Below are 13,051 nucleotides of genomic sequence, written 5' to 3' on the forward strand. Positions count from 1 at the left end.
CCTTGCACAGCGGAGCCTATTTCAGCGCCCATAGTACCCATATCAGGCCGAATTGTATCCGTAACTGTTTGCAATGTGCCCATACCTGTTCTCAATGTACCCATAACTGTTCGAACTGCACTGATATTATTTGCCATTCCCTGGATCATTTGCATTAGCTGAGACATCATATCGCCCCAAATTCATTCCCCCTACCCGAATTCCTACTAGTTACACTTTCGTGCTCTGATTTCGAACTAACCGGCTCTCTTCCGTTTTCAGAATTACACATACTAGGTGACTGTTTTATATTCGCGAGATCTATAAGTGGAGCTCCAACTTCAGAGTCACACATTGCCTCACTATTTGCGCAGGCACTTATCTGATCTGAGATGGTTCCCTCTGCCACGGTGATGCCGTAGGTTGTAGTGGAAGACGCGATTGAAGCCTGCCCTGGAGTACTCGGAGACACTGCCGTCGTACTGCTGCTGGACTGCGTCTGCCACTGGAGAAGTCGCCTGATGTCATTGTAGCTGCCGCCGGTTACCGAGCTTTCCAACTGTCTCCGATACCGCTGTCCGTTAAACGCGCTAACCGCTACTGTTCCCTGCACTCAACTTACTTAGACTCTGAGCCCCATGCAAATTCCCTTTAACGTGATACATTAGGACCTCTATTGATAGCATGTGTTGGCTGTGAAAATTACTGCGTAATTTCACTATTTCCAGAAACCTACTTGCGGAAAAAGTCTTTCTCACACTGTGTTTTGTGAGAGGTTCACTCTACAGAAATCTCTACTGGTTTTGCAAAGGTTTTCACACTTCGCATAGAATGCTGAATAACAGAGAGCAAAGGAATTACCACTTTGCAGGTCTCAAATCCTTGACAAGCCCCCAGTTGAGGGCTTTCAAATAATAAATGAATGAAATGAGGTGGCCATCAACTACGTACCCTCAGACTCAACGTTGCAATATTAAAAGTGTGGTCTGGTTTCGTTGTCTAAGGGCTGCGATACGTACTTACCACATTACAGGCCAAATACTGCCGAGTCTATAGTATACGACAAGAATACACACATGAATCGAATAGTCGAAGGTTTCTATCACTCGGCAGTTGCAAATTATGAATGTAACATATAAATTTATAAATGAAAGATTGCAATTAAATGGTCCAGCAATTAAATGAAATATAAGCTGAATAACAGGGAAACAATAGATTCCTACTTCACGTAATTAGTTGTGAACAACAACATAGCTCGCGAGATATTCACTTCTGAACGCATACTACGTCTTCACTGCAGAAGCCACAGTAATCACACAAGAGCACAGGTCGGCACTCCAAAATATTTCTATCCTCCGCGACCATGCGCAAACTGCTCCACTGTCTGGAAACGATGCTCCTTCCCAACCTCCATAGTCTCTCTTAGCAACTGGAGCTGTGATTGGCTAGAGCGCTCCCTCCATGTCTCCAAGCCAACGTGAACTCACAAACATATTGAAACACTCGAAATACTGGATTTACATTTAAATAGCTTGAAATTAAATAAATATTCGTATGGCTGGACTATAACCACGCTCTAACACACATTATTAAATAAATAAAAAATTTAATAAACATATATTAAAAGAAAAGAAGCAAAAGGTAGGCCAGGAGCCTAATGTCTCTGTGCTTTCTAACACACAGTAAATATTTAACCAATTTCTTCATGAATAGTATATATCGGATATAAACAAAGACACAGACGAATAAACTGTGGAGTACTTATGGCTTGACGCGATCGAGAGTAATCGGCCACTTTGACCTCCAATAACTCATGTACTATTCAAGTTACATGCCTGTAATTCATACCAATTTAGTTTTACACTAATAGCTTTCTAAAGACACGGCGGTCGACAAAATCGGATGAAGCGTTTATATTTTGGAAATTCTTTGCTGGGTGTTACTTGTATTATTTACCGTCACATACTAAACTTTATACTAATAAAGATATTGAAAATCTGATTACACCATCAGAATCGTCGTGCAAATAATAGTACAGTACATGTTTCTTTTTGAGGTATCATGATTCATCTGGCTACTATTAATTTCTATACGAACTGTGAAATGTCTGCCATTAAGGTTTCACAAAGTCCGCCATCTCTAGCCCTCTTGGCGCACAGCGTCACCAAGGAATTCCCAGCCACGTGCTCGATGGACCACGTGGCCGGCCGTTGTGCGGCATCACGTGCTTGCTAACGAGCCGCACCTTGCCGAGCGGATCGATTGGTCGCCGCCAACTCTGAACTTGCAGTATTTTCAGGGCGCCACAGTTCGCCCGTTACCTCACAACGCCCTTGTATCCCCTAATTTGACAAGAGAGATTCGTGTAGCAACTTTCTACAGATATGCGTAGATACACGAAAACAATAAAAATAAAATAAATAAAAACAATTAACGTGTTTCGAACACAAAAAAAGACCCTAACCACTGAGCCCCCACTTCGTCAGAGCAATAACACGCGATAAAAGGCACATAAAGTACCTAGAAACTACCTCAAAACTTCGACCGTTGTTTTTTTTTTCAAAAACGGCCGAATACCTACGGATCAGCCAAGAAGAATTCGCCTTTTTAACTCCTCTTCCACTGAGTGAAGTTCCTGGGAAATCGGGTAATGCCACTTGCCGTGTTCTCCTCGTCTACTGCAATGGTCAAAATCTTGTTATTCTCGATCCGTGGGCAAACAACGTACACTTGCAGATCACAGTAGGGTCTGTGACCGGTTACCAGTCTCCGTGAATACATTGTGATGAATACTGCGGTAAAAAGAAAGAGTGTCTACCTTGTAAGCCAATAGCGCAGGCGGCGAAGACGACGACGGCGCCCCAGGAGCTCTCAGCCTGCACGATGCTGCCCGCTTGGCGCGAGCCGATCCACGTGATGAGCCGCAGCGAGCTCATGATAAGAAGCCAGACGGCACCGCTGGCCACCCACACGCTGCTGCAGAAGGGTGCGAACAGCGAGCTGCGCAGCCCCTGGCTGGTCGGGTGGCGGAACGCCAGATACGACCTGTCACCGAGAACAGCGCACAGCCATCTTTGTATGCAGAATAAAGAACCATCCCCTCTCACTGAGACACAGTCATCGATCGTTCTCCTGACATGCCATAGAAACACCCAGGCTATGTGGCAACATGGCAAATTAGATCTTCATGAAAGAAGGATAAAGCAGGTACACTACTGGCCATCAAAATTGCTGCACCAAGAAAAAAAGCAGATCATAAACGGGTATTCATTGGACAAATATATTATACTAGAACTGACATGTGATTACATCTTCACGCAATTTGGGTGCATAGATCCTGAGAAATCAGTACCCAGAGCAACCACCTCTGGCCGTAATAACGGCCTTGATACGCCTGGGCATTGAGTCAAACATAGCTTGGATGGCGTGTACAGGTACAGCTGCCCATGCAGCTTCAACAAGATACCTCAGTTCGTCAAGAATAGTGACTGGCGTATTGTGACGAGCCAGTTGCTCGGCCACCATTGACCATACGTTTTCAATTGGTGGGTGATCTGGAGAATGTGCTGGCCAGGGGAGCAGTCGAACATTTTATGTATCCAGAAAGGCCCGTACAGGACCTGCAACATGCAGTCGTGCATTATCCTGCTGAAATGTAGGGTTTCGCAGGGATCGAATGAAGGGTAGAGCCACTGTTCGTAACACATATGAAATGTAACGTCCACTGTTCAAAGTGCCGTCAGTGCGAACAAGAGGTGACCGAGACGTGTAACCAGTGGCACCCCATACCATCACGCCGGGTGATACGCCAGTAAAGCGATGACGAATACACGCTTCCAGTGTGCGTTCACCGCAATGTCGCCAAACACGAATGTAACCATCCTGATGCTGTAAACAGAACCTGGACTCATCCGAAAAAATGACGTTCTGCCATTCGTGTACCCAGGTTCGTCGTTGAGTACACCATCGCAGGCGCTTCTGTCTGTGATGCAGCGTCAAGGGTAACCGCAGCCATGGTCTCTGAGCTGATAGTCCATGCTGCTGACAACGTCGTCGAACTGTTCGTGCAGGTGGTTGTTGTCTTGCAAACGTCCCCATCTGTTGACTCAGGGATCGAGACGTGGCTGCACCATCCGTTACAGCCATGCGGATAAGATGCCTGTCATCTCGACTGCTAGTGATACTAGGCCGTTGGGATCCAGCACGGCATTCCGTATTACCCTCCTGAACCCACCGATTCCATATTCTGCCTACAGTCATTGGATTTCGACCAACGCGAGCAGCAATGTCGCGATACGATAAACCACACTCGCGATAGACTTCAATCCGACCTTTATCAAAGTCGGAAACGCGATGGTACGCATTTCTCCTCCTTACACGAGGCATCACGACAACGTTTCCCAAGGCAACGCCGGTCAACTGCTGTTTGTGTATGAGAAATTGGTTGGCAACTTTCCTCATGTCAGGACGTTGTAGGTGTCGCCACCGGCGCCAACCTTGTGTGTATGCTCTGAAAAGCTAATCATTTGCATATCACAGCATCTTCTTCCTGTTGGTTAAATTTCGCGTTTGTAGCACGTCATCTTCGTGGTGTAGCAATTTTAATGGCCAGTAGTGTACTTCACCTTTTGTGATCGTCGGCTGGAATACACACTTAGAAATTCTGAAGGTAACAGTGGTAAAATATTGGGAGAAAATGTTATATACAACCTGTACAAAAAAACAGACAGCAGATGTAATAGTCGAGGGGCATGAAAGGGAAGCAGTGGTGAAGAAGTGAGTGAGATAGGGTTGCTATCTATCTCCTATTTTATTCAGTCTGAACTTTGAGCAAGCAATAAAGGAAACGGAAGAAAAATTTGGAGATGGAACTAAAGTTCGGGGAGAAGAAACAAAAACATTGAGGTTTGTCATTCACAATGACATTGTAATTCTGTCACATTCAGAAAAGTTCTAGGAAGAACAGCTGAATGGAAGGAACAGTGTCTTGAAAGGAGGATATAAGAGGAACACCAACAAAAGCAAAACAAGGTTAATTGAATATAGTCGAAATAGGTCATGTGATACTGAAGGAATTACTTTGTTAACCAGGCAATGAAAGTAGTTGTTATTCGGGCAGTAAAATAACTGATCGTGGCCGAAGTAAAGAGGATATGTACTATAGACTGGCAATGGCAAGAAAAGCGTTTCCGATGAAGTGAAATGTGTTAATATCAAATTTAGATTTTAGTGTTGGAAGTCGTTTCGGATGCATTTGTTTATCATGTAGCCTTGTATGGAAGCGAAACATGGACGGTACACAGTTCAGATAATCTTTTGAAATGTAGTTCAAATGGTTCAAATGGCTTTGAGCACTATGGGACTTAACTTCTGAAGTCATCAGTCCCCTAGAACTTAGAACTACTTAAACCTAACTAACCTAAGGACATCACACAAACCCATGCCCGAGGCAGGATTCGAACCTTCGACCGTAGCGGTCGCGTGGTTCCAGAGTGTAGCGCCTAGAACCGCTCGGTCACCCCGGCCGGCTGAAATGTAGTGCTACAGAAGATTGCTGAAGATTAGATGGATAGTTCATGTAGCTAACGAAGTGGTACTGAACACAACTGAGGAGTAAAGAAATTTGTAGCAAATGAAGGAATCGGTTAGAGAAGTGTGGGGGATAAAAATTATAGAGGGAGGCCAAGAGATGAATACAGTAAGCAGATACAGAAGGATGTAGGTTGCAGTAGTTATTCGGAGATGAAGAGGCGAGCACAGGGTAAAGCAGCATTCACCTTGAATTGCTTCGTAAAATATTAAAAGCTAGAAATCTTCATTCATGTAATCGAAACGGAGACACTGACATAGCTAGATGGCTACGTAAATATACAATATGGAGGAACACAACGTGATAATAAGGTCAGAGCAAGGTAGGGGATCTTCAATCGAGCAAATTTTTCTAGATGACGACAGCATACGATAAACCCTTAAGTTTCCTTATCATATAGTTGCAATAGAGTTATTGTTAACATATAAACACACTGGAGTAAAATTAGCTACTCCCAGGACACATCTCTTTAATACCATATAAGACCACCTCTGGCCTGCATATTGGCCTCAGTTCGGCTGTGAAGGGAGCGTAACAGCCACTCATTGATAGGAACAGGGAAATTACGGGAAAACGATAACGGGAAAAATAACCTGAAATTACGGTTGTAATTTTGTAATATCAAAATGCTATAAATCTAACGACGGCCGTTTGCTTATGTTCTTATCTGATAGTCATTGAATCTTAAAACAGCATTTACAGTTCTAATCTCCTCAAGGTTGAGGTTCATGTATTAAAATGACAGTTCATTTTTCACGTAACCAACTCTTATGTGAAGACGAAAATAGCACTGAAAGTGTCAAAAAAGGCGCCGAATGTGGCAAACAACAATATCGAATTTGGAAAAACGACGACTGAATTTGCCAAAATGTAGCACCGAATTTGGTAAAATGATAGCACCGAATATGGGAGAACAATAACTCCGAGTTTGGAAAAGAAACGAAGTATTTGGTAAAAAAATTACATCATATTTGTCAAAAAAACTTCACATTTGGGAAAAATAAACCGAATGTGGCAAATTTAATATCAAATTTCACAAAAACCAGTTCCGTAGAAACATATTTCGTAAAAACGACACTAAATTTGGCAAAAAAAGTCATTGAATTGGGCAAAAACACGACACTGAATTTGGCAACAAAAGTGCACTGAATTTGACAAAAAGCAACACTGACTTAGGCAGGAAAAGGACAGTGCTTTTGGGGAGTAAAAAAAATAACACCGAATTTGATGGAATGAATAACACCAAATTTGGCCAAAAAATGACGCCGGCCGGAATGGCCGAGCGGTTCAAGGCGCTGCAGTCTGGAACCGCACGACCGCTACGTTCGTAGGTTCGAATCCTGCCTCGGGCATGGATGTGTGTGATGTCCTTAGGTTAGTTAGGTTTAAGTAGTTCTAAGTTCTAGGGGACTTATGACCACAGCAGTTGAGTCCCATAGTGTTCAGAGCCATTTGAACCATTTTGAACCAAAAAATGACACCAAGCTTGGAAAAACTTACACTGAGTTTGGCTAAAAAGTAGCACCGACATTGACAAAGAACAACGCCGACTTCAGAAAAAAATGACCCCGATTGTGGCAAAAAATTACACCGATTTTGGCCTTAAAATATAATAATTTTTTCCTGTCACTACTTATTGACGATAAAGTCACATGGAGATAAAAATTACAGGAACGTAGAATGCTACGTTTCACCCGTTGCTTGAGATATTTCCAAATATTTCATGTAGAATCCACAAAGAGTGATTCAGTAGGATAATAGAGATCAGGCAGGATATCTGAGGGTTTGACAAACCAGGAATTTATGCGTGCGGTCCTGTAAACACAGCTGTTTATAACGGAAGTGCTCATAGCCTACTCATGATGAAGTGGCAGAAGAAAGAGATAATAATGCGTCATCGAGAACGTTGAAATAAACAACCTGATTAATGTTCAAGGTAACCTGAATGAATGGGTCCAATTTATGGTACAAAAAAACCCAAAGCAACAGCCTGAAGTACACCTTCCACACTCTACAGGATAAATGCCTCACTGAACCACCTGTACATTCCATGCTTTGCACAGTTTGAAAAAGAGGCAAAATCGCAGCCCATCTAACCACACTCCACGCCTCTAGTCAGCTACTGTACGGTCTCTACGTCGTAAGGCCAATTCAAGAAGTGCAGATGCAGGAGTTGGACAGAATATGGAAAGACCGCGAGAAATGTATACTTGAACATTTTCAGAAGCTAGACAAGCCCGCAGGGTGTTGTCTTTGACCAGGAACAGGACCTGTGCACTGTTCTCAATACATTGCAACTGTCAGTCGCTAAGTGAACTCGGAAGTGAGCAAATTGTTGGTGCTCGTGTGGTGGTGGGTGCTTCCCTAACCAAGGAAGCCGAAATGTTTGGTATTTCAAGAGATTCATGCCGCTTATAGAGAAAAAAAAAAAAAGCATCCGCTAAGTCACACCGTGGACGCAAGTGTGTGTTCAGTTATCGTGATAGACGGTCATTGAAGAGGATTGTGACGAAAAATAAAGAGGATGACAGCTGAAAAATTCACTACAGAAATGGATGTCGCACTCAAAAACCCTGTCGGCACAAAATCAGTACAAAGGGAGCTCCATAAGCTGTGGATTGCAGGGCGAGCTGGAATTCGAGAACCACTCATCAGAACCCACAACAAGAAAACGTGGTGCCAAAGGCATAAAACCCGGGCTACGGTGCATTGGAAGAATGTTATTTGGTCTGGTGGTCTTGTTTCACCCCGTTACCAACATTTGGCCGAGTTAGGGTTCGGTGATTATTTGGGTAGCCATACCGTGGCATTACGTGGGCCTCATGGTTATTCTGCAAGAGTGCATAACTACCAAAGTTGATGTAACCAATTTGGCTGATCCCGTCCATGCTATGGCACAACGTTTGTACCCGAATGGTGATACTGCGCACAAAGAAGACAGGGAGGCTCTTCAAACAGCTCGCATCGTCCAGAACTAGTTTTTTGAGCACGAGGATGAATTGTCACATCTCCCCTGGCCACCACAGTTACTGATCTCAATGTTATTCAGCCTTTGTGATTTACTATGGAGAGATGGGCGCTTGCGCGCTATCCACCACTTCATCGTTACCTGAATTTGTCATTATTTTGTAGGGAGAACGGTGTAAGATTTCCTCGAAAACTATAAAAGACCTATATTTGTCCATTCTGAGTTGACTGGAAACTGTTTTAAATACCAACGGACTTCCTACAATGGACTGGGCATGATCATGTGTTGTGTTTTTGGTGTTTCCATATTTTTGTCCATGTTACTGTGAGCAATGCCTAAACGTCGACTGTAAATCGATGAGATAGACCTGCCTGCAAGTAGTAAATGCTGGAAGATAGCAGACAATGGTTGTGGTATAGAAACAGAGAAGGAGACAATGACAGTGTGAGAGAAAGAGAGGGCTACAATGCCAGTGAAACATAGTTGACAGTGACAGAACAGTGCAAGAAAACGAGTGATGGAGACAGTGGCAATGTAAGCGAAATAAAGGCAAGGAGAGCCCATCATTGTCATAAGACGCACTTTCATTGGACTATTTCCAAAATAAGTGTGTGCTTAGGGAGGAGTTGAGAACTTTGATCAAACAAGCTGATATGGCACTGAAATACTGAGCAGCGACCGGGAGAGCTAAATATGTGTTTACTGTACTACAGTTCGCTTAGAAGCTCTTTAAATGGCGGTGTACTTCCATTCCGTTCGGGATATTTCTAATAAATTAAAGAGGAAGTCAGAGGGAAGGGAGAGTGGATGGGAAGGTGAAGGGGGCGGCGTGTATCTTAGGAATGGGGGTATGGCCTATGAGGACATGATGATGTATTGTTTTTCCCCTGCACGTAGGCACCCTAAACGTCAAAGGTGATATTTAATCCAGAATGCCTCTTGGTGTTCTCTCATGTCCCAAAATGCCTATTAGTCTCTACTGCCTGCTGTTGTTTGGATGGGGGATTACTGTAAGGTGACAGTATGCATTTGTATTTGAAGTGACACAAAGATATTTTTCAGAACGTCATGAGACATAAATCCAATGTGGTTCACACAAACTTCTCGATTAATTTATATAGGACTAAACGAGTACCAGGCATTGCTGCATACGTTTTTACTCCAATTTTCTGTTAATCTTCCTCCTCCCTCCCTCTCTCTCAGTCCACCTCCTACATCACCCTCTTTCTGTCCATCCTCTCCACCCGTTCTCTCTGTCTACCACCGCCATCACCCCCTTTCTGTCCATCTTCTCCACCCTTTCTCTCAGTCCACCTCCACCATCACCCCACTTCTGACCATCTTCCCCACCCTTTCTCCCAGTCCACCTCCACCCACACCCCCTTTCTGCCCATCTTCTCCACCCTTTCTCTCTGCCCACCTCCTTCATCACCCTCGTTCTGTCCATCTTCTCCACCCTTTCTCTCAGTCCACCTCCACCCTCACCCCCTTTGTGTCCATCTCCTCCACCATTTCTCTCTGTCCACCACCACCTTCACCCCCTTTCTGTCCATCTTCTCCACCCTTTCTCTCTGCCCACCTCCACCCTCACTCCCATTCTGTCCGTCTTCTCCACCCTTACTCTCTGTCCACCTCCATCACCCCCTTTCTGTCTATCTTCTCAACCCTTTCTCTCTGTCCACCTCCTCCATCACCCCCTACCTGTCCATCTTCTCCACCCTCTCTCTCTATACACCTCCTCCATCACCCCCTTTCTGTCCATCTTTTACACCTTTTTTCTCAATCCACCTCCACCCCCACCCCCTTTCTGTCAATCTTCTCCATCGTTTCACTCTGTCCACCTCCTCCATCACACCCTTTCTGTACATCTTCCCACCCTTCCTCTCAGTCCACCTCCACCCTCACCCCCTTTCTGTCCATCTTCTCCACCTTTTCTCTCAGTCCACATCCACCCTCACCCCCTTTCTGTCCATCTTCTCCACCCTTTCTCTCTGTCCACCTCCTCCTTCACCCCTTTTCTGTCAATCTTCTCCACCATTTCTCTCTGTCCACATCCTCCACCACCCCCTTTCTCTCTGCCCACCTCCTCCATCACCCCCTTTCTGTCCATCTTCTCCACCCTTTCCCTCAGTCCACTTCCACCTGCACCCCCTTTCTGTCCATCTTCTCCACCATTTCTCTCAGTCCACCTCCACCCTCACCCCCTTTCCGTCCATCCAAAGATTACGTCGAGCAATTAAACAGAGAACCAACTCGTGGAGATAACATCTTGGACATACTGATAACAAACAGACCCGAACTTTTCGACTCTGTATGTGCAGGACAGGGAATCAGTGATCATAAGGCCGTTGCAGCATCCCTGATTATGGATGTTAACAGGAATATAAAAATTGGGAGGAAGGTTTATTTGTTTAACAAGAGTAATAGAAGGTGGATTTTAGACTACCTAACAGATCATAACGAAAATTTCTGTTCCCACACTGACAATGTTGAGTGTTTATGGAAAAAGTTGAAGGCAATCGTAAAATGCGTTTTAGACAGGTACGTGCCGAGTAAAACTGTGTGGGTCGGGAAAAACCCACCGTGCTACAACAACAAAGTTAGGAAACTATTGCGAAAGCAAAAAGAGCTTCACTCCAAGTTTAAACGCAGCCAAAACCTCTCAGACAAACAGAAGCTAAACGATGTCAAAGTTAGCGTAAGGAGGGCTATGCGTGAAGCGTTCAGTGAATTCGAAAGTAGAATTCTATGTACCGACGTGACAGGAAATTCTAGGAAGTTCTGGTCTTACGTTAAATCAGTAAGTGGATCGAAACAGCATATCCAGACACTCCGGGATGATGATGGCATTGAAACAGAGGATGACACGCGTTAAGCTGAAATACTGAACACCTTTTTCCAAAGCTGTTTCACAGAGGAAGACCGCACTGCAGTTCCTTCTCTAAATCCTCGCTCAAACGAAAAAATGGCTGACATCGAGATAAGTGTCCAAGGAATAGAAAAGCAACTGGAATCACTCAACAGAGGAAAGTCCACTGGACCTGACGGGATACCAATTCGATTCTACACAGAGTACGCGAAAGAACTTGCCCCCCTTCTAACAGCCGTGTACCGCAAGTCTCTAGAGGAACGGAAGGTTCCAAATGATTGGAAAAGAGCACAGGTAGTCCCAGTCTTCAAGAAGGGTCGTCGAGCAGATGCGCATAACTATGAACCTATATCTCTGACGTCGATCTGTTGTAGAATTTTAGAACATGTTTTTTGCTCGAGTATCATGTAGTTTTTGGAAACCCAGAATCTACTCTGTAGGAATCAACATGGATTCCGGAAACAGCGATCGTGTGAGACCCAACTCGCTTTATTTGTTCATGAGACCCAGAAAATATTTGATACAGGCTCCCAGGTAGATGCTATTTTTCTTGACTTCCGGAAGGCGTTCGATACAGTTCCACACTGTCGCCTGATAAACAAAGTAAGAACCTACGGAATATCAGACCAGCTGTGTGGCTGGATTGAAGAGTTTTTAGTAAACAGAACACAGCATGCTGTTATCAATGGAGAGACGTCTACAGACGATAAAGTAACCTCTGGCGTGCCACAGGGGAGTGTTACGGGACCATTGCTTTTCACAATATATATAAATGACCTAGTAGATAGTGTCGGAAGTTCCATGCGGCTTTTCGCGGATGATGCTGAAGTATACATAGAAGTTGCAGCATTAGAAAATTGTAGCGAAATGCAGGAAGATCTGCAGCGGATAGGCACTTGGTGCAGGGAGTGGCAACTGACCCTTAACATAGACAAATGTAATGTATTTCGAATACATAGAAAGAAGGATCCTTTATTGTATGACTATATGACAGCGGTAGCAGTTACTTCTGTAAAATGTCTGGAAGTATGCGTGCGGAACGATTTGAAGTGGAATAACCATATAAAATTAATTGTTGGTAAGGCGGGTATCAGGTTGAGATTCATTGCGAGAGTCCTTAGCAAATGTAGTCCATCAACAAAGGAGGTGGCTTACAAAACACTCGTTCGACCTATGCTTGAGTATTGCTCATCAGTGTGGGATCTGTACCAGATTGGGTTGACAGAGGAGATAGAGAAGATCCAAAGAAGAGCGGCGCGTTTCGTCACAGGGTTATTTGGTAACCGTGATAGCGTTACGGAGTTGTTTAATGAACTCAAGTGGCAGTCTCTCAAGAGAGGCGCTCTGCATCGCGGTGTAGCTTGCTCGCCAGATCTCGAGTGGCTGCGTTTCTGGATGAGGTATCGAATATATTGCTTCCCCCTACTTACACCTCCCGAGGAGATCACGAATGTAAAATTAGAGAGATTCGAGCGCGCACGGAGGCTTTTAGACAGTCGTTCTTCCCGCGAACCATACGCGACTGGAACAGGAAAGGGAGTTAATGACAGTGGCACGTAAAGTGCCCTCCGCCACACACAGTTGGGTGGCTTCCGGAGTATAAATGTAGAATTAGAAGTAGATCTTCTCCACCCTTTCTCTACGT

General features: G+C 44.4%; 1 protein-coding gene across 1 annotated transcript in view; it reads right to left on the minus strand.

Annotated features, from left to right (window-relative positions):
• LOC124556261 overlaps window positions 1-13,051 on the minus strand; it is a 189,109-nt gene that overhangs the window by 162,312 nt on the left and 13,746 nt on the right. Inside the window, exon 2 of the mRNA XM_047130247.1 lies at window positions 2,798-3,024. Coding sequence (XP_046986203.1) covers window positions 2,798-3,024 — 227 coding nt within the window. The remainder of the gene's footprint in view (window positions 1-2,797; window positions 3,025-13,051) is intronic.

Source organism: Schistocerca americana, chromosome X (genome assembly GCF_021461395.2).
Source record: "Schistocerca americana isolate TAMUIC-IGC-003095 chromosome X, iqSchAmer2.1, whole genome shotgun sequence".
NCBI lineage: Eukaryota > Metazoa > Arthropoda > Insecta > Orthoptera > Acrididae > Schistocerca > Schistocerca americana.